General features: G+C 49.8%; 1 protein-coding gene across 1 annotated transcript; it reads right to left on the reverse strand.

Annotated features, from left to right (window-relative positions):
* Window positions 1-163: 163 nt before the first annotated feature.
* LOC134057319 (olfactory receptor 14J1-like) lies at window positions 164-10,371 on the reverse strand (the record flags this gene model as incomplete). The annotated part of the gene is made up of 4 exons (XM_062514311.1): window positions 164-235; window positions 727-754; window positions 2,686-2,792; window positions 9,910-10,371. Coding segments are annotated over 4 exons (669 nt in total), but the record flags the coding sequence as incomplete, so codon positions are not given.
* Window positions 10,372-20,621: the final 10,250 nt, after the last annotated feature.

Below are 20,621 nucleotides of genomic sequence, written 5' to 3' on the forward strand. Positions count from 1 at the left end.
CATCCGGGGGTCCTTGGGATGAAGCAAACAATCTTCCTCTCAGTTGAACTCTACACCTCACCTTCTTTGCTCTTGTGTATTAGTCTTTGGTCTCTTTCCAGACCTTGATACCAGTTTTTGCTTGCTCAGGGGTCTAAGGAATCCCCCTTATCTTGAAAAGGCCTCACTCTTCCATCCTGTTTGCCCATTCTTGTCCCTCTATCTCAACTTGTAGCCTTGCTCTGTCCTCTTGTTCCTGCAAAGACAGGAAATGTTAAGCATTCATAGAATCTCCATAGTACAGTTCATAATTCATAGTCAGGCTCCTTCTACTTAAAGCATCCTCCTATATTTTTACCGTTAAGTCTTTAATTTTAATTCCCCCTGTTTCAGTGTCACAATGACTCCTTGGTTCTATGGGGCCCCACAGCTTCATCCTTGACCCCTGGTTCCATAGGGGTCCTGAGTTTCACAAGGGTCCCCCTGATTCCATGAGGCACCAGAGTGTCACAATGGTCTCTTTGGTTCCATGAGGATCCATAGTGTCTCCATGGTGTCCTTGGATCTGCTGCTGCCCCTGTCACAACTGACCCATGGTTCCATGAGGTTCCGCAGTGTCACCATGGTCGCTGTCAGAGGCTGGATGAGATCCATGTCCCCAGACACCTCGGGATGAGCTGTCAGTCAGTCCCACAGTGGGCTGGTGCTGACCCAGGCTCTCATTGCCCCAGAAATCCCAAGTCCCACCTGGGGGGAGGCCACGAAGGGCCAGGGGCTGAAAACACAGAGCAGGAGCTCAGCCCATGGTGCGTACCCTGCCTTCTCCTGGGGTCTGTGTCTCACCCACACTGGAACCCTAGGAGTTGGTAGCCATGTGTGTGTGTCTTTCTAGAGAGCTTCTGTCTTTCTGTTTCTCTCTTTTTCCTCTAATTCTAATGTTCTTTATATGGAACAGTTTTGGCTACCTCAACAATTTAAATGCTTAAAGGTTTCTAAGGATAAATGGCCAAAGTTAATGAAGTTACTGTTATGATAAGACCTTTATTTTGGCTTGGATGCTATATTAAACCCTTTTCCAAAGTTCCTTGATACTCTATATTTTGTAAGTAAAATTTTGTGTCATTTTGAGCTCTTGAAAATATCTGGCTGGGGTTGCTCTTGTGCACCAAGCTTGAGTAAAGGAACCTTTGGTTACCCCCAGCATTTCATTGCTCTGGGGTGTTACAGCCCTGCAGGCTCACCATGGCCTCTTGTTTCCATGAGGCCCCACAGTGTCACCCTGTGCCTTGGTTCCATGAGCATGTGGAGTGTCCCACAGGCTGATGCCATTTGTCCTTGCTGCCCCTGCCATCCCACTGCCCCAGCAACAGCCCCGAGCCACCCGTGAGGGACAGGCCCTGCTGTCCCAGGCCTGGGCTCAGCCTTGGCCTTTCTGCTTCCTCCAGCCAGCCCAGGCCTTGCTCAGCATTGCAGTTCCCTGCTCACAGCCTTTGGCTCCTGCAATCCTGCCCTCAAGGATCTGCTCTCCCCAGGCCCTGGGGAGCCTTGGGCACTCCCTGCCCTCACTCATGGCGGCCACTGATGCTCCAAGGCACTTGCAGTTTTGCTGCTGACTCCTGCAGCAGCTTCTTCAACCTTCTCTCAGTGCCTCAGGCTCCTGCCATCAGCCCCAAATCCCCAAATCTGGGCATCATCAAAATACACAAAGGCCTTGGGAGCTCTTTGTCTTCCTTCCATTGTCTTCAAGTCTCCAGGGCTTGTGCAGCTGCTTGCAGTCACTTTGGAGCTCTGTTAAGGAGGGGGATTTTAAAGTGCACCTCATGATTTCTTGGTTTTAATCAAGGGCATATTATTTTTGTTTTTCAGTTCATAGCAGAGGTGACTGAAACATTTCCCAGGTGATGATGATTCTGAATGTCTCCTTAGGAGTTCTGGGCACAGAGAAGAATGATCCCTTTCAGGGCTGACCCTGTTTGGACAACCTGCTCCTCACCCCCAACCTCACCGTGTCTGACATTGCCCACCTGGGACTGACATCCTGAAACATAAAGTAATCCCTCTACATTTATTATATTAAATAAAGTAAATAATTAAATTATAAATATTTTCCTCTATAAAAGGAAATTTTATTAATTTTATAAAATTAAAAATAATTAAATCTAATAAAAATAATTTTTCTATTTATAAGAAGTCATAATATTTTTATCACCTAGTTTTTTTTGTATTTATATTAAAATATATCCATTTTCAGCAACCAGAGATATTACCAGTCACAGTTTGTAAGTAACACAATTCCCTTAATTATAGGCTCTTGAGATCTCCCTCCTTATGCTAATTCGTCCTTTTATCAGTCTTTTTGTAATCCTTTTTACAATTTTGTCGTTCAAGGCAAATTGAGCCTCTCTGGGGTCCATGGAGACCTTTCTGGGTTACATTTGGGATAATTTGGGTCTATGGAAGCAATTCAGAGATAACTTGAGGGTCTGGAGGACAATTCAGGGAGCAGGGTGGGCACTGGGCAGGGCACTGAGGGATTCTGACGGACACCTCGGCGTCCGGGGGAGCTCTTGGGGGTCCAGGGGGAAAACTTGGAGGTCAGGGAGGGGAATGTGGAGCCCTTCGGGGTCCGGGCGGGCACTTGGGGGGCTCGAACGGGGCTCTCTGGGGCGCGGGGCATCATGGGAGTTGTAGGCGCGGGTAGAATACTGTCCAAAGGAGCCGCGGAGCATCACGGGAGTTGAAGGCGCAGCTGCAATGTCTCTCTGTCGGGCGCGGTGCATGACGGGAGATGAAGTCACGGCTGCAATGGCACTCTACGGGAACAGCCGGGCATGATGGGAGCTGTAGTCCCGGAAGTTGCTCGGATGGAGCATTTGGGGTCCAGGAAGGATCCTGGGGGACGCTTTTGAGTCCGAGCTGTGACTGGAGGTGCTCAGGGCGGAACGTGTACGGTTCGGGAGCATTTGTGGGGAGCTTGGGGAGTTCCAACGGGGCCCTTTAGGGCGCGGTGCACGGCAGGATTTTAAGCGGGAACCTATGTTATGAGGTGCTGCGGGACCGCGGGAGGTGACAGATGAATTCGCAAAAGTGATTGTAACGGGAATCTGTGGGGCTGGGAGCATCCAGGGAATCCGGAGCCGCTTTGGGGTGCTTCTGAGAGGACGGTGAGGGGGCACTTCGGGATCCTGGAGAGTGTGGGGGACGCTTATGGGACATGGGGGGAGGGGGGCAGATAGCGGAGTTCTGTGGAGCGCGGGGCATGATGGACGTTGTAGTCCCAGCTCCAATGGGGCTCTATCGGGCCGCGGTGCATGATGGGAGTTATAGGCCATAAGGAAAGATGGCGCCGTCACCAGGCACCGCCCTCAGTCCCAGATCCCCGGCGCTGATTGGCTGCGGACAGTGATGGGCGGGGGCGGGAGCAGCCCATTGAACCCCTCCAGTCCCTCCCAGTACAGCCCAGTTCATCCCCAGTACAGTTCAATACAACCCCAGCACCTCTCCAGGCCCTCCCAATACACCTGAGTTCATTTGTATTCTCTTCCAGTTCTCCCCAGTGTCATCCATAGTGCGCCCCAGTGTCCCCCATCATCCCCACACTATTCAGAGTGTTCCCAGTTTGTCTCAGTATAACCCAGTATCACTCAACGTATTCAGTCTTTGCTCCAGTATTCCCCAGTATCTGTCCCAGTATGTCCCAGTGTGTCTCTGTACCCCCACAGTCCATCCCAGTACACCCAGATTCCCCCTCAACATTCACAGTGTTCCCCAGTATGTCCCAGTCCTCCCCAGTATTTCCAAGGAAATTTGAGCTTCTCATGGTTTCCATGGCACCCAAACCCAGCAGTGGGGTCAGTGCAGTGTCCATGGCCACAGCCGCTGGCAGTGCCCAGTGCAGGTTGGGATGATGATCCACCCTCACAGCTGGCCCAGGGCAGCTCTGCCGTGGTTTTGGTGGCACCTTGGGCTGGCACACACCTGAGGAGTGTGTCTGTTTGCAGTGGGGAAACTAGGAGTTTCATAAGTAGAGTTGAAACTTTCCTCATGAACTGCAGCAGACCAGTGGGGAATCAAGGCAGAGCTGTGGTTTGTTAGGAAACCTCTCAAGAACTCCAAGCCAGAATCGAAGTCCAAAGTTTCTTTCACTTTTAATGGGTCCCATTGAGGGACACAACTGAGAAAGTGTGCCCAGGTTGCAGTCAGAGCAGGAAATTGGAGGCAGTGATGACAGGAGGGGACAAAGAGAGGCCAAGTCTTGGTGCCCTGGGGCACAGCAGGGTCTGTGCCACCAAGGGCTGTGAGCAGACACCTTGTCCTGAGCCCCTGGGGCCTCCAGGCACAGCCCCAGCAAGGCTGGGCACTGTCAGCCCTTGTCCTGCCCTCAGCATCCCCCCACATGCCAGTGGCCTCAGGGATCTGCTGGGACCAGTCCCTGGGGAGCCTTGGTCAGGAATGGCCCTGGGGGCTCCTTCATGCTCCCAGGGACTGCAGGTTTTTCAGAGGACTTTGGGTTTTGCTTTTACCTTGGAGTCTCTGAGAGCTTTGTGTAATCATGGCCTCCAATTATCTGCTTTAATTAGTCTCTTGAGAGGGCTCCTCAGTAACAGCACTCAGTGGTGCTCATTAATGCTTCAAGGTACTTCCGTTTTTTTAAAGAACTTTCCCTTGTCTTTTCCTCTCTCATTGTTTGAGAGGTTTTTGGGCAATTGTGGCCTCCAGTTGTCTCTTCCAAGGAGTCCAAGAGGATCCTATGTTGGGGATGGACCTCAGTGGATCCCATTAATGCTTTGAGACACTTTGGGTTTTTCTTCTGACTTGGACTCCTGGAAAACTTTGTGCAATCTCCTCTCAGGGCCTGAGGTTCAAGAGCTCAGCACCAAATGCACCACGGGGCTCATTGGGATCAAGCAAGTCCTGACAAACCATTGGTGTCTCAATGCTCTCTTTGCTTCCATGAGGCATTGATCTGTCACAATGGATTCTTGGTTCCATGAGGTTCATTGGTGTGACCATGGTCTCTCTCCTTGGTTCCATGAGGTTCATTGGTGTGACCATGGTCTCTCTCCTTGGTTCCATGAGGTTCATTGGTGTGACCATGGTCTCTCTCCTTGGTTCCAGGAGGTTCATTGGTGTCACCATGGTCTCTCTCCTTGGTTCCAGGACCCATCACAATGTCACAACACCACCCTGGTTCCATGAGGTTCCTGCAGCAGGACTTCCCCTGTGGCACAGCAGAGCTCAACTGTTCTGTCCATCAGCTGGGCCATCACTCAGGGCATCTTCCCCCTCTCAGCAATTGCTGACATAACCCAGGCTGGACATCTGTCCTGTGCTGAGTTATCTCTGGTACCAGGGAGGTGGAATTCCCAGCTGACCATGAACATCCTGCCTTGAGAGCAGACTGAAGGGAGGGAGATAAGCCTTGAATTTCTGAGTGACACACACTTCACTGTACAAACTATCAAATATACACAGAATTTTCACGATACAAAGCTCTTCTGCATAATCTCTGGAAACAGGTAGGGCTTCACTCCCAAGTCTGGATGAATCTTTGTGTTTCCTTTTCTGGAAGCTGAGTGAAAGGGCTCCATGTGCACTCCCTCATCAGTTCAGTGGTAAGTTACATTGACTCCTGATCTCCGCTATTTCTTCACTAGCTGTAATATAGGTAACTTTATTGTGCACTGGGTTTGTATCTACCTGTACTTCTTTGGTTTGTATCTGTGCAGTAAGTAGTCCATTTAAAGTCTCTTGTCTGTTAATCTTGAGTCCATTCAGTAAATAATTAAATTTATAATAGACCTAAATTTACATTCTCAAGAACTTGTTAAGCAAAAAGTTGATGTTCAGGTATCCTGAAACAGAGCTACTACCAAAAACTGGAGCATGAGCCAGAACTTGTCTAAGCTTTCACTCAAATCAAAATATATTTCATTTCAAAACAAAAATAGAGAAGATATTTTTTCATATTAATTATTTTCATATTTATATACTGATATCAGCAATTTCCAGTTCATATTGATCCCCCAGCACCTCCTCACGCATTCTGAGCAGATATGAAAATCAAGACCCTTTATGGCTGACAATCAATCACACTCTGTCCCTACCCCCACCCCACCATTTCCCTCATCCAAGCCCTGGCACTCAGAGCAGCCCAGTGCAAATCTGAGCTTCCTCCAGTCCAGGCTGTGCCTGCAGCTTTCAGCTCCTTGGCACCAAGTCCCAGCTGCTTTCCTTGGAGAAGGAGCTGCCCCAGACACAGAGGGATGTTCATTTGGGGTCAGCAAACAGAAGCCAAGGCAGGCCCAGCTCCATGGCAAACACAAGTGCAGCCCAAGGAGTGCTGGGCAATGGAGCCACATGCAGGGGTGTCCCCAGGGCTCAGGACTGGGGCCAGGGCAGTTCAAGGTGTTCCTTGCTGATGTGGACCAGGCCATGGAGGGCACCCTGAGTCAGTGTCCAGGGGAGCCCAAGCTGGCTGGGAGTGTGGCTGTGCTGCAGGGCAGCAAGCTCTGCACAGGGATCTGGCCAGGCTGGAGCCATGGGCCCAGGACAATTGGATGAGCTTCAGCAAGGCCAAGGGCCGGCTCCTGCCCTGGGCTCACAACCACCCCAAATCCCTGGCCGTGCCCTGCCCCTGATCCCCACAGCCTGTCCTGTTTCCTTCATGCCTGCATTGCCAGGGACTTTGTGGGACAAGGGAGCTCTGCTGTGGCTGTGGAGGGAGGTGCAAGAGCCACCAGTGCAGTGGGCACCACAGCTCATCAGGTTTGTGTCCTTTGGGGCTCAGGAACTGCTGAGACTCAGAGGCACAGAAAGGTTTCTTTTAATGGCTAAGATAAAAAAAGTGTACCAACGATATAATTTATTAAACATCAAAATTCTTCCCTCAGCTCTGTGCAGTGTCAAATCCGTGCCTAATATTTCTTCCATGCACATGGGATTTCCGTGCAGGAACAGTTTTAGACAAAGACATTAGGAAAACCTGATTCTGTGACAGATGTAAACACAATTATGATGTTGACTGATGTGGAATGACCAGAGAACAACTGCAGGAGGAAATCTGGGAGCAATGGGAAGGCCATAGGACCAGCTGGTCTAGTGAAGAGACATCCTCAGACATGGCCATTTAAACAGGAGAGGTGGAAACCCCCAAATGGAGAGGGATATGAAATAACAGACAGTACAGTGGTATCACAGGTAGAGGGGAAGAGCAGGATTTCTTCTCCTGCCATCAGTACACATCCAGAAAATTTACGTTCTCTCCTGGTGGGAAAACTTGGACGTTTCTTCAAGTACTCAAATGCCCCATCTTATGACATGTGGTCATGAACCTCGCAAGCTGCAGGTTCCCAACATCCCCAGGACTGCTCTTGTCCCATAAACATCTGCTCTGGCCCATTCCAAAATTGGGATTAACATGGAAAATATTTTATCAAGTCTGCAGAAACTGGGTCAGACCAAGTGGTTCAAGGCTGGATTTGGTCTGAATCTGGAAATCCCAAAAGACAGAAACAGCATCATTTCAGAACCTGTCTGAGCCCATGGGAACAAAGGTTTTCCACATGTCCTGTCTGATCTCCCCTCTGTCCCCCTTTCCACCCATTGTCTTTTGTCTCCCCCCTGGCCCCCCGGTGAAGATCCTGGCTCTGTGTTCTCCATCAGCTCCTGGCTGGCACTGCCAGGCTGGGATGAGGAGCCCCTCAGCCTTCCCTGCTCCGGGCTGGACAAGCCCAGCTCCCTCAGCCTCTGCTCACAGCCAAAGGGCTCCAGCCCCACCTTGGAGGCCCTTCCCTCACCCTGCTCCAGCTGCCAGACATCTTTCCTGCCCTGGGCAACCCAAACCAGGCCCCAGTGCCCTGGATAATCCACGTCCTTGATGTCCTGGTCCCACAGCCCTGGGTGCTCCTGCCCTGCCTCGCTGCCAGGGCACACGGCTGCCTCCTGCCCAGCTCCTGCCCACCAGGAGTTTTCTGACAGGGCCTGGTGGATACAGGGAGGGCTGGGGATGTTGTCTACTTGAACTTTAGCCTTTGACACCCCATCCCACAGCATTCCCTGGAAAAGCTGAAGTCTGTGGCTTGGAGCGGTTCACCCCTCCCTGGGCTAAGAACTGGATGGACATCGGGGCCCAGAGAGTGGTGGGGAATGGTGCCACATGCAGCGTGTGTGCAGTGGTGTCCTGCAGGGATCAGTGTGGGCCCAGTCCTGTTTAACATCTTTATTGATGATGTGGAGAAGGGAGCACAGTGCACCATCAGCAAATGTGCAGATGGCACCAAGCTGGGTGTGAGTGTGGATGTGCTGGAGGGTAGGAGAGCTCTGCAGAGGGACCTGGACAGGCTGGATCCAGGGAACAAATCCAACAGGGTGAGGTTTAACAAGACCAAGAGCTGGGTCCTGCACCTTGACCACACCAACCCCTGCAGTGCTCCAGGCTGGGGACAGAGTGGCTGGAGAGGGGCCAGGCAGAAAGGGACCTGGGGGCAGTGATGGACAGCAGGGTGGACATGAGCCAGCAGTGTGCCCAGGTGGGCAATGGCACCTGGCCTGTGTTCTAAGTGAGTTACAGGAATTGATAGAAATAAATTTGATTAGATTTAGTATAATTTATTTAGTAAGTGGTAGTAAGTAAAAGAGTGTTGGGTGATTGGGGAATTTTTGTTTTATTAATGGTTCATGATTTTTTATTTGATAGTTTTGATTTATATATTTTTTAATTTTTTGTGTCATGTATCTTTTTTCTTGTGTTTTGTGTATATGTGGTGTGTTGTTAGGGTTTTTTTTTGTTTTCTAGTCGTTGTGAAGATGAAGGTTTTTCATTATTTTGGTGTTTTGATGAATTTTTATATATTACTTATATAATTTTTAGGATTTTTAATTTTTTTTTATTATATTGGATGGTTGTAGTTAGATTTCATGTTTGTAGTTAGGTTTTATATTTGAAGTTAAATTTTGGGAAATGTATATTTTGGGGTTTCTTTGTTGTTAATTAGGTTTGGTGAATAAATATTGATTGTATTTTGTTTTATTATTTTTATTTTGTTTACTGAACTGTTGTAATTTTTGATGATCTAGAATTCGAGTTTTAGTTAAATTAGGGGGGTTTTTTTGGTTTATATTTAGTTTGGGTGAGTATTAAATGGGTAGTTTTTAGGTGGATTTTTATAATAGTAATTATTTTGTTAAGAATATATGGTTTAAATGATAATTTAAAATTAGCAATATTATTAGTTTGGTAAGAGATGATAAGAGGGTGGCGTATGGTTATGGGGAATGGTTAAACTATGATTTATATTAATTTTGTTGGGGGTTTTTGTGTTTTGGTGGTTTTAAATTTTTTATTGTAGTTTTGTTATGGTATTTTCTGTAATTTTGGTATGATTTGTATATATATAGTATTTTTTTTAAGAGTAGTGTAAAGTTTTTTTTGCTGTAAAAATATTAATGGATGAGGAATGGTGTGGCCATCAGGAGCCGAGCTGCTGTGCCACCCCTGACCTGCCCCCACCTCTGCACACAGATATTGCTGCTGCAGCTCTAGAGAAGGGAGCAGAAGGAAGCTCCAAGGAAAGGACATCTCCAGTAAAAACAGTTTTGGGAGATCCTTTAGTTAATTTAAAGCTACAGAGAACAGAGCCCGTCCTGGACAGAGTCTGGGCCAGAGCAAAGGAGGAGAGACAAAATAATATCAAAAATATGGGCATGATTTTGTGCAAAATTATTAGCCTAAAACAAATGTAAAATCTTCCGGCAATGAAGGAAAAGAAAGAATTCACAAAAATGACTCATATTACAACTGACTAGGAGAAATTGGCAACTTGCACAAATTGGAAAGGTTTACTGTTTCTGAAACCTTCCAGTCATCAGTGTCCACAGTGCAGCCTTGAGCTCCTGGTTCCTCAGGCTGTAGATGAGGGGGTTCAGGGCTGGAGGCACCACTGAGTACAGAACTGACAGGGACAGATCTAGGAATGGGGAGGAGATGGAGGGGGGCTTCAGGTAGGCAAAAAACCCAGTGCTGAGGAACAGGGAGATCACAGCCAGGTGAGGGAGGCAGGTGGAAAAGGCTTTGTGCCTTCCCTGCTCAGAGGGGATCCTCAGCACGGCCCGGAAGATCTGCACATAGGAGAAAACAATGAACACAAAACAACCAAAGATAGGAAAAGCACTAACAGCAAGAAGCCCAAGTTCCCTGAGGTAGGAGTGTGAGCAGGAGAGTTTGAGGATCTGGGGGATTTCACAAAAGAACTGGCCCAGGCCATTGCCCTGGCACAGGGGCAGGGAAAATGTATTGGCTGTGTGCAGCAGAGCATGGAGAAAGGCACTGGCCCAGGCAGCTGCTGCCATGTGGGCACAAGCTCTGCTGCCCAGGAGGGTCCCGTAGTGCAGGGGTTTGCAGATGGACACGTAGCGGTCGTAGCACATGATGGTCAGGAGGGACAGCTCTGCTGACAAGAAGAACACAAAGAAAAAGAGCTGAGCAGCACATGCAGAGTAGGAGATGTTGTTGGTGTGCCAGAGGGAATTGTGCATGGCTTTGGGGACAGTGGTGCAGATGGAGCCCAGGTCAGTGAGGGCCAGGTTGAGCAGGAAGAAGAACATGGGGGTGTGCAGGTGGTGGCCGCAGGCTACGGCGCTGATGATGAGGCCGTTGGCCAGGAGGGCAGCCAGGGAGATGCCCAGGAAGAGGCAGAAGTGCAGGAGCTGCAGCTGCCGCGTGTCTGCCAATGCCAGCAGGAGGAAGTGCCTGATGGAGCTGCTGTTGGACATTTGCTGTGTCTTGGCATGGGGACCTGTAAAAAAAAAAAAAATAAATCATGGAATAGTTTGATTTGGAGATGACTTGAAATATCCCAGCCCAGCTTGGTGTCACTTTCCCCCCACTGCCTGCCCAGGGCTCTGCTGCCTGGAGCTCTCCCTGCCAGCTGCTGCTTCCCTGTGCCCAGGGCTGGGCCCTGCCAGTGCTGCCAGAGCCCAGCCCAGCCCTGGGGGCTCAGCTCTGCCCTGCAGACCCCTCCCAGCACAGGGCACTGCCAGGGCCAGCTCTGCCTCTGCAGGCTCTGATGGCAATGTCAGAGCAACCCTGAGGAGGTTGGAAAAGCAACACTGATGCTGCCTGTAAGAGGCCCTGTGCTGATTTATTTCTTTTCCTGGTTTATTCAGACCTGAGAGAAATTGTTCTTATTGTTCTCAACCTGAACACACATATGAATATCAAGGTTCAATTTTCCATCTCGGCAACCCTGAGCAGTAGATTATAAAATCAGGATTTTCCCTTTTATGCAGCCCCTGACTTGCTGTGCTCCCTGTATAATCTATTTGGAAATGTTCTGTAGTTAAATGTCATGCTGGGAGCAGTCCTGATCAATGCACCATCCTCACCACACAAGGAGAACACTTCCAAGTCTCACCAGCTGTCTCCCTCCACCCAGACCTTGTCCCCCAGTGCTGTCAGCAGCTCCCAGGGCTGGCTGAGAGCTGTCCCTGGCAGGCAGCAGAGTCCCTGCCCAGCACAGCACCCTGGGCTGCAGGACCCTGCTCTGCAGGACAGCCCTGGGCACCCCTGGCTGCTCTACAGGAGAGAGAATCAGAGAATGTACTCACAGAGTCTGTGGGCATTGGGATGTTCCAGCTTTAGGAGATCACTGCAGGAGCTGCAGCTGCATTGTCCTGCAGCCAGAGGCTTCCTGTGTCCAGGGCTGGGAGTGATTCTGCCCCAGGCACTTGTGAGCATCTTCCCAGCCCTGATTGATTGAAGATCTCTGTGCTGTGCCTGGGATGGCTGCAGGCAGTGCCCTCAGCCCTGCTGGGCTGGGAGAAGAGCTGCAAATCAGCAGAAATGTCTTTTTGAAGTTTTTCATGGTTGCCAGGAGCTGCCTCTGTGCTAGGAGCCCAGCCCAGCTCACTAGCAGAGACACAGCACAAGGACTTTAATGACCCTCTTGAGGCTTGGATGCTGTTTACATCAGACACAGTCCCCCATACTGTGCTTAAAATCTTCACAAAAACTCAAAGTGATATTCAAACTGCAAAGTTTCTTGAAGTTTTAATGAATTCCAGTAAGGAACACAACTGAGAAAATGTCCCCATGTTCCGGATAGAGCAGAACACTGGAGGCAGTGATGACAGGTGGGGACAAACAAGGGGAAGGTGTCTGTGATGCTGAGCAAACCTGGATGTGTCTCAGCAATGCCAAGGGCCAAGGGCTGAGCCCCAGCCCCTGGCAAGGCAGATCCTGTCCCTCCCTCCTTGCTCAGGGCTCTTCCCGGGGCACTGGGCTCTGGGGATGTGCAATGCCAAGGGCAGCACCATGGGGCGGCCCCTGCCAGGCTGCTGAGCAGGGACAAGGAGGCAATGAGGCCCCAGCACAGCAAGGCTCACTTGTCCCCTGCTGGCCAAGGGCCCAGGGCCAGCAGCCATGGCCAAAGTGCTGCAGCACTTGGCTCTGGCAGGGCCTTTCAGCTGCTGCCCATCCCTGTGCCCTCTGCAGCCCAGGCTGTCCTACGGTGTCCATGCCCTGCCCCTCTGTCCCTGCAGGCTGTCCTCATCCCCCGGCTGCCCCACCTGGCTGGCCCCTTCCTTTGCTGACAGCTCTGCGTCCTGCCTGCCTCTGCCTGCACACACAAAGCCTTGGGCTGCTCCAGACTCCTTCTGGATGTCAGGTTTCACTACAGCCCTGCCCTGCGAGTGAAATTTCTTTAACCTTGGGTCCAGTTTGGACCATTCCAGCTGCTCTTGGCATCAATTCTTTTTTTTTTCTCAGGCTGTTTTCAACTATGTCCAAAGGATCCCCTATCTATGAAACCTCCCTTCTCTCCCTCCCTGGGCTCTCTTCTGTCCTCATTCTCCACTCCACTGAACACAGAGCTCCTTTGTCCTTATACATTGGTCATGTTCTTGCAGCCTCCAAACCCAAACTTGGGAGATTCACAGAATTCTTAGAATTCACAAAACTCACAGAATGAGTGGGTTGGAAGAGACCTTCAAGAACATCAAATCCAACCCATGCCCTAACACCTCAACTTGACCATAGTCACAAGTTCCATATTCAGACTTTTTTCTTAACACATCCATGGGTGTTGACTCCACCACCTCTCCAGGCAGACCATTCCAGTACTTTTATCGCTCTTTCCGTGAAAAACTCTTTTCCTAGTATCCAGCCAATTGTTCCCTTTAAACAATTTGAGGCTGTGTCCTCTCATTCTGTCAGTTGCTGCCTACTGATCTCTGGGCCCTCTCCACGTTGTTGGCAAATGAAAAGATTCTGCTCATAGTCTAAGGAAATCACCAGAGAACAAGGAATCCAGACCTGTCTGTCCCAGCTACTTTTGTCTGGGCCCAGTTCTTGGACAGATGCAATTGTGGCCGTAGAATCCCAGATTTGGCATTGGCAGCTTGGTAAGGAGGGCAGTTCTTTTCCACTGGAAGCAAAGCACTGAGTCCCAGTGTGTGGTGGTAGATGAGAGACAGCCCTCAGGAGGCCTGGGCTAGCCTGAGCTGTCTGTCCTGGCAGATTTTGGCTGGGAACAACCCTTGTATATGAAGAACTTTTCATGGGGATTGACAATTCCAGCCCTGGGCACCTGGAAAAAGGGATGGTTCTGCTCCACAGGAAGGAAAGCCCAGAGCCCCAGTGTTCCAGGGGCTGATGAGAGGCAGCCCATGACATGCCAGGATCAGCTGGACTGTGCAGGTGGCCCCCAGGAGGCCAAACCATCCCCACCCATTCCATGTCCATTCCTTTACAAATCCATTTCTCACAAATATCAATCACACAATGCTGCAATGACGTCTGCTCTAGAGAGAACAGTAATAAAATACACACTTTTAAATAGGAATGGAGATTTCTAAGAAGCTCTTTGACACATTTCTCCATAACTGGAGTTGAAAACCTTCCTAATCAATTGCACTAGACCAGAGGGAATTCAAGGCAGAACCGTGCTTTGATAGGAAACCTCTCAAGAATTCAGTCATAATCAAACTCCAAAGTCTCTGATACTGTTCATGGGTCCCACTGAGGGACACAACTGAGAAAGTGTCTTCAGGTTCCAGCTAGAGGTGGAAATTGGATGCAGAGATGTCAAGTTGTGTGGGAAATGCAGGCATGGAGAGCTCTCAGGGCCTTGTTCATACAGGCTGAGAGATAGAGATGGATCCAAGGTTTGACCTAAGACCTTGGAGTAAGCTTGAAGTACTAGAGTGCTGAAAGTAAAATAGACATAAATCAAGAATATAAGTTTGCAATTTAAGCAGAAATATGTTTTAAGCAAACAGATATGTATTATGTAAGCAAAGCATTATGTTAAGTGAGATCTTAAAAGATTTTCAAGTTTAGCAGTAGAAGCTGTAATAAAGGTAGCTAGAAGTTTAAGATGTATCAGTATAAGTGTGTGAAGTGTTATATGATTGGTTGAAAAATGATGCGTTGCAGCAGAGCCATGGGAAGCAAAGCAAATAATGACTGGTGTAAAAAGACAGTAGCAAAGTTCCTAGAAGTATTGGATTGGCTAAAAGCTTACATAAGTCATTATAACTAAGAATGAAGCAGCTCCTGATATTATGGCATTGGAGCTAAGACTTTTTATGTCTCAGCCTTCTTTGAGACTGCTGCCACGAGGCAATAAACCATGTTTTGCAATGTCTCTCTCTTGCCCCATCATTTACAGTAATCATCTCCTGGTAGGGATTATTTGTCCATCAGATGTGCCGATTGAAATCAATAAGGATTTCAAGACACCAAATCTACCCCATTAAAATCAATAGGGATTTAGGGACACCAAATGTACCCAATTCAAGTCAATGGGATTTAGGGACACCAGGTCTATCCATTGAAGTCAAAGGGGATTTTGCCAAAACTTGGTGCTAAAATGGGTAAATTTGGGTAAATTTGGGAGACATCTTGGTCTGAATTCTGTGAATTTCTGCTCCAGGTTGACAGTGCTGATGCTTTGGAAGTTGTGGATGAATTCCTGGAAGCCAGTCCCAAATGCCTGATGCCACACCTGTGGCTCATGCTGGAGCTGTTCCTCCAGGTAAGTGGGAAAATTTCCATTTTCAGCCTAAAGTGTGGGAATTGCTATCAGAAAATTGGGGTTTTTAGCAGCAAATATTTTGGGACATCAAGTCTGCCATTTGAGGTGAATGAAGATTGAACAACATCAGGTCTACCCCACTGAAATAAAGGACTGTCAGGACACCTGGTCTACCACGTTGAAGTCAATGGGAATGTAGAGAAAGCAGGTCTACCCTGAAAAAGCAATGAGGATTTTGGGATACCTGTTTTAGGAGGCCACAGGGTTTTTCTGTGATCCAGGTGTCCAAGGGGTACCCAGATGTATCCAGGTGATTTTTGGGGGGATCCAGGAGATTTTTGATGCCCCTAGGTGTCCCGATTCACCTTGATGGGCTGGGAAAAGATCACAGCCACCACTGCATTGTGGCAGCTGATGTGGACAGAGATGACCCTTGGTGTTGGGGGCCTGTCAGAGGGCACCCTAACATTCAGGGGGTCCCCCCAAACTCCAGGTGAAGGCCTCTGGGGTGGGAGGGAGCCCCGAGTTACCTCGGGAGAGGATGCAGTGCAGGTACACTCAGGTGCTTTGGTCTGTGGGGTCGGTGTAGACGGCGTTCTGCACCAGCTCCAGCTCTCACAGGGGCAAAGGGGGCACCCCAAAATCTCAGGGGGGAAGCGAGGTCAACCAAATTCATGTGCGTAAAACCTCTATAACCCACAAAGGAAGTTCTAGGTATGTATTTTATATAGTGCTGAGGTGCATGTGGGATAGCTGCTCCAAAAACGCGCACACCTTCAGTGACCTGTGCCTCTCTTTTTGTTCTCTACACATTAGGACTGCAGAGTACACCCAATACACATTCAATTCATAACTCCACCTGTCCCTGCTTTGTATTAATATTAGCTCCACACCTCTTTGCAACTGCCCACTGCTCCTTGTTGGTCGCTCTGGTGGTCGTCTGGGGGTCCTTAGGATGAAGTAAACCCTTCTTTGTGCGTGTGTGTATTAGTCTTTGGGGTCTTTCCAGACCTTGGTACCAGTCTTTGCTGGCTCAGGGGTCTAAGGCTCTAAGGTCTAAGGTCTCACTTATCTGGAAGGCAACTCGATCTTCCACCTTGTTTGCACATTCTTGCTCCTCTGTCTTAACTTGTAGCCTTGCTCTCTTCTCCTGTTCCTGCAAAGACAGAGAATGTGAAGTGTTCATAGAATCTTGTTAGCCTCTTTCAAGTCAAAGCATCCTCCTGTATTTTTACCATGAAATGTTTATTTTAATTCCCCCTGTTTCAGTGTCACAATGGCTCCTTGGTTCTATGGAGCCCCACAGCTTCATCCTTGACCCCTGGTTCCATAGGGGTCAAGAGTTTCACAAGGGTCCCCTTGATTCCATGAGGTACCAGAGTGTCACAATGGTTTCTTTGGTTCCATGAGAATCCATCGCGTCTCCATGGTGTCCTTGGATCTGCTGCTGTCCTTGTCACAACTGACCCATGGTTCCATGAGGTTCTGCAGTGTCACCATGGTCGCTGTCAGAGGCTGGATGAGATCCATGTCCCGAGACACCTCGGGATGAGCTGCTCATGTTGTCCCAAAAAGGCGTTTAAAAGTCCGAGCCCTTAAACTGGCAATCGGGGTTTCGCTGCTCCCCCCGGTGGGGCAGGAGACTCAACAGCAGCAACAACTATCTTTACCTCCGCTTTCATTTCATTTAAGGTGTTAATAACCGTGCACCAGGTGGTAGGGAAGTCTTTAATTTCTCTATCATTGCTCATGATTGTCATGTCCTGCATGTGATCACTGAGAGCACGCCAAGCCTCTGCTTGAAACACAAGCGGCGGGCTAGCGAGAAACCCGTGTTCTCGTGCCCACTTCAATAATTTGGTGAGGGTCTTCTCCGCTACTGATTCCTCTCGCTTAGCAAGTATACTAAGCAGTAGCTTCACCACAGCAGCACATTCACTTTCCATGCTTGTCTTTAATCAGGACCGGGAAGAGAGCGCTCGATTCTTCCTACCTCCTCTAGGGACGGTCCCTCGCTCCTCTTTCTGCTTTGCCTCACCACACGCCGTGGCACGATTAGCCAGTTCGCATCAACGCCTATGCATTGATAGCAAAAACAGCGTCCCACCGCGCTGCGTCCCTGTTCGGTCGCCACTTGTTATGGAGGAATTCGTCAGGGGAAGAATGTAATTAATCAATCGGGATGGCGAGCTCTCCTCTACAGGGTCAGCCCAGGCACGGAGCCACTGCGTATGCCTGCGTACAGTGGTCATTTGCCCTCCGAGCACTGCTTCTTGGAGCTTGCCTGCTCACTTACCTCCCACAATGGGTCGAATCGAAGGTCCCTGTTCAGGGGCCACTTGTTACGAGGAGCGACCAGAGCCAGAACCGCAACACTCATAGAGTTATGGTGAATGCTCCACTTTATTATACAAGCCGTTGTCTTTTATAAAGTTCTGACATAAGTGCATGTGCTCACATGCCTAATACTCATATTTATTGGCTACAAATAACTGTTCATACCCTGCAACTACCCTACTAATTGGTTACAGCATTTTATGTTTATGTTCTACTTTCTTGCTCTTGTGATTAGCACATCCTGGCTTGCTTTCTCACTCTTGCCACCTGTTTATCTCTTATTCTCAGTCCAAGGTCAGCATGCCTTTGCTAGCACTAAAACAGCCCAATTTACCCAACACTGCAAAGCAAACTCTCTGCGGCCTCACTGGCCCAAAACCTCTCCACACATGTCCACCCTGTTGTCCATCAGTGCCGCCAGGTCCTTTTCTGCCTGGCCCCTGTCCAGCCACTCTGTCCCCAGCCTGGAGCACTGCAGGGGTTCTTGTGGTCAAAGCGCAGGACCCAGCACTTGGTCTTGTTAAACCTCACCTTGTTGGATTTGGGCACTGGATCCAGCCTGTCCAAGTCCCCCTGCAGTGCCTTCCTACCCTCCAGCACATCCACATTCACACCCAGCTTGGTGTCACCAAGATTCCATGAGGCCCTGGAGTGTCACATTGGTGTCGATGATTCCACGGAGCTTCCCAGTGTCAAAATGTGCCTTTGGTTCCATAGGACCCCTTGGTGTCACAAAGTCCCTTGGATCCTTGGGCCCTGCTGTGTCAAAATGGTGCTTTGCTCGCATGAGGTCTCACAGTGCAGCAATGCTCTATTTGGTTCCACAGTGTCACAATGGCCTCTAAGTCCCTGAGAGCACCACGGTGTCAAATATGTTTCCTTCATTCCATGAGTCCCTGAGGAGCAGCACTGGCCCCTTGGTTCCAGGGGGCCCTGCAGTGTCACAATGGCCCCCATCATTACAAGGTCCTGCTCTGTCACAATGCTCTGCATGGTTCCACAAGGCCCTGCAGTGTCAAAGTGACCTCTTGGCTCCATGAGGCCTCCGAGTGCCACCATGAATTCCTGGGTGCTGCAGTGTCACAATGGAGCCCTGCTTACACAAGATCCTGCAGTGTCACAAGGGACCCTTGGTTCCATGGGGCTCCACAGTGTCACAGTTGTTCCCTTAGTTCCAAGAGTCCTTGCCATGGAACAATGGCCCCTTGGTTCCATTGGGCCCCAGGCTCTCACAAGGCTCTCCTTGGTTCCACAGTGCCACAATGGCCCCTTGGTTCCACAAGGCCCTGCAGTGTCACAGTGACCTCTGTGGTTCCACGAGGACCCAGACTGTCACCATGGACTCCTTCCTTCCATTTATCCCCACAGTGTCACAATGGCCCCTTGGCTCTATGGTGCCATGTCGTCCACAGTGTCACTCTGGTCCTCTCCGTTCCACCAGGCCCCGCAGTGTCACAGTGGCCCCTTGCTTCCCCAGGGTCCTGAAGTGTCACAATCATCCCAGAATCACCCAGGCTGGAGAAGACCTTTGAGAGCATCAACTCCAACCTGTGACCCAACACCATCTTGTCACCCAGACCATGGCACTCAGTGCCACATCCAGTCTTTCCTTAAACACTTCCAGGGATGGTGACTCACCCACCTCCATGGGCAGCCATTTCCAATGCCCTTCCAATCACCCTTTTTGTGAAGAACATTTCCTAATGTCCAGCCTAAATCACCCTTTGTGCAGCTTTAAGATTACATCATCTGCTCCTGTCTCTGTTCCCTGGGAAAACAGCCTGACACCCACCTGGCTGTTCCCTCCTGTCATGTTGTAGAGAGTGATGAGGTCTCCCCTGAACCTCCTCTACTCCAGGATAAATGACCCCAGCTCCCTCAACTGCTCCTCACAGGACTTGTGTTCCAGACCCCTCATCACCCTTGTCACCCTTCTCTGGGCACACTCCAGCCCCTCCATGTCCATCCAAAATTGGGGGTCCTAAAAGTGGACACAGCACTTGAGGTTCTCTCCTTGTTTTCCCACTGTCACAATACTCTCCTGGGTTCCATGGGGCACTGCTGTGTCACAATGGCCCCTTGTTTCCATGGGGCACCCCAGTGTCACAAGGGTCTCCTTGGTTCCCCAGTGGGACAATGCACCCTGGGTTCCATGAAGCCCTGCAGTGTCACAATGGACATTTGCAGGGCTGGAACCCCTCTGCTCTGCAGCCAGGCTGAGAGAGCTGGAGCTGTTCAGCCTGTGCACAAGAAGGCTCAGGGAGACATTAGAGCCCATTCCAGACCTAAAGGGGCTTTGAGAGAGTTAGAGAGGGACTCTGGACAAAGGCCTGGAGTGACAGGCCAAGGGGGAACGGCCATGAGGTGAAGGAGTGCAGGTTTAGATGGGATATTGGGAAGAAATCTTCCCAGTGAGGGTGGTGAGGCCCTGGCACAGGTTACCCAGAGAGGCTGCAGACTCCCCACTTCTGGAGGTGTCCAAGGCCAGGTTGGATGGACCAATCTGGTCCAGTGGAACCCCAGTGTCTCAGGTCAGATTAGAGGTGACCACCACAGATCAAGGCCAGGCAGAGAAGTATGTCCTGGCAGCTTTGGTCTCAGAGAAACCCTTGCAAACAGGGAATTTTGGAGGAGAAATGCCAGTTTTTTCCCTGGTTGTACAAGAGGGACAGCTCTTTCCCATAGGAAGGCAAGCACTGAGCCCCAGTGCTTGAAGGCAGGTGAGAGCCAACCCTCAGGAAGTCAAGGCCAGCCAGGCTTGTTGGTTATGGCAACTTTTGTCTAGGAGCAATCCCTGGATATTGCAAATTTTTGAAGGGGAATCCTGTTTCAGTAATGGGTACCTGGAGGATAAGGACAGTTCTTTTCCATTTGAAGGAAAGGTCAGTGCCTCATTATAGCAAGGGCACATGAAAAGTGACCCTTGACAAGCCAAGGGCAGTTGGACCAGTCAGGCCAATCCAACCAGACCTGTTCCCTGTTCCCTTGGATCCATGGGGGCCCTGCAGTGTCACAGTGGTTGTGTCACACTGGTCCCTTGTTTCCATGAGGCCTTGTAGTGTCACAGGGTTCTCACTGATACTGCAGGATCCAAATGGCCCCTTGGTTCCATGAGGACTCACAGTGTCACAATGGTCTCCTTGGTTCCATGAGGTCATGAGGAGCCCCTTGATTCAACGAGGCCTCAAAGTGTCCTCATGGCTCCAGGATTCCATGAGGCCCCTCAATGTTAAATGGACCTTGGGTTCCACAGGTTCCTACACTGTTCCA

Source organism: Cinclus cinclus, unplaced genomic scaffold, assembly GCF_963662255.1.
Source record: "Cinclus cinclus unplaced genomic scaffold, bCinCin1.1 SCAFFOLD_32, whole genome shotgun sequence".
Classification (NCBI taxonomy): Eukaryota; Metazoa; Chordata; class Aves; order Passeriformes; family Cinclidae; genus Cinclus; species Cinclus cinclus.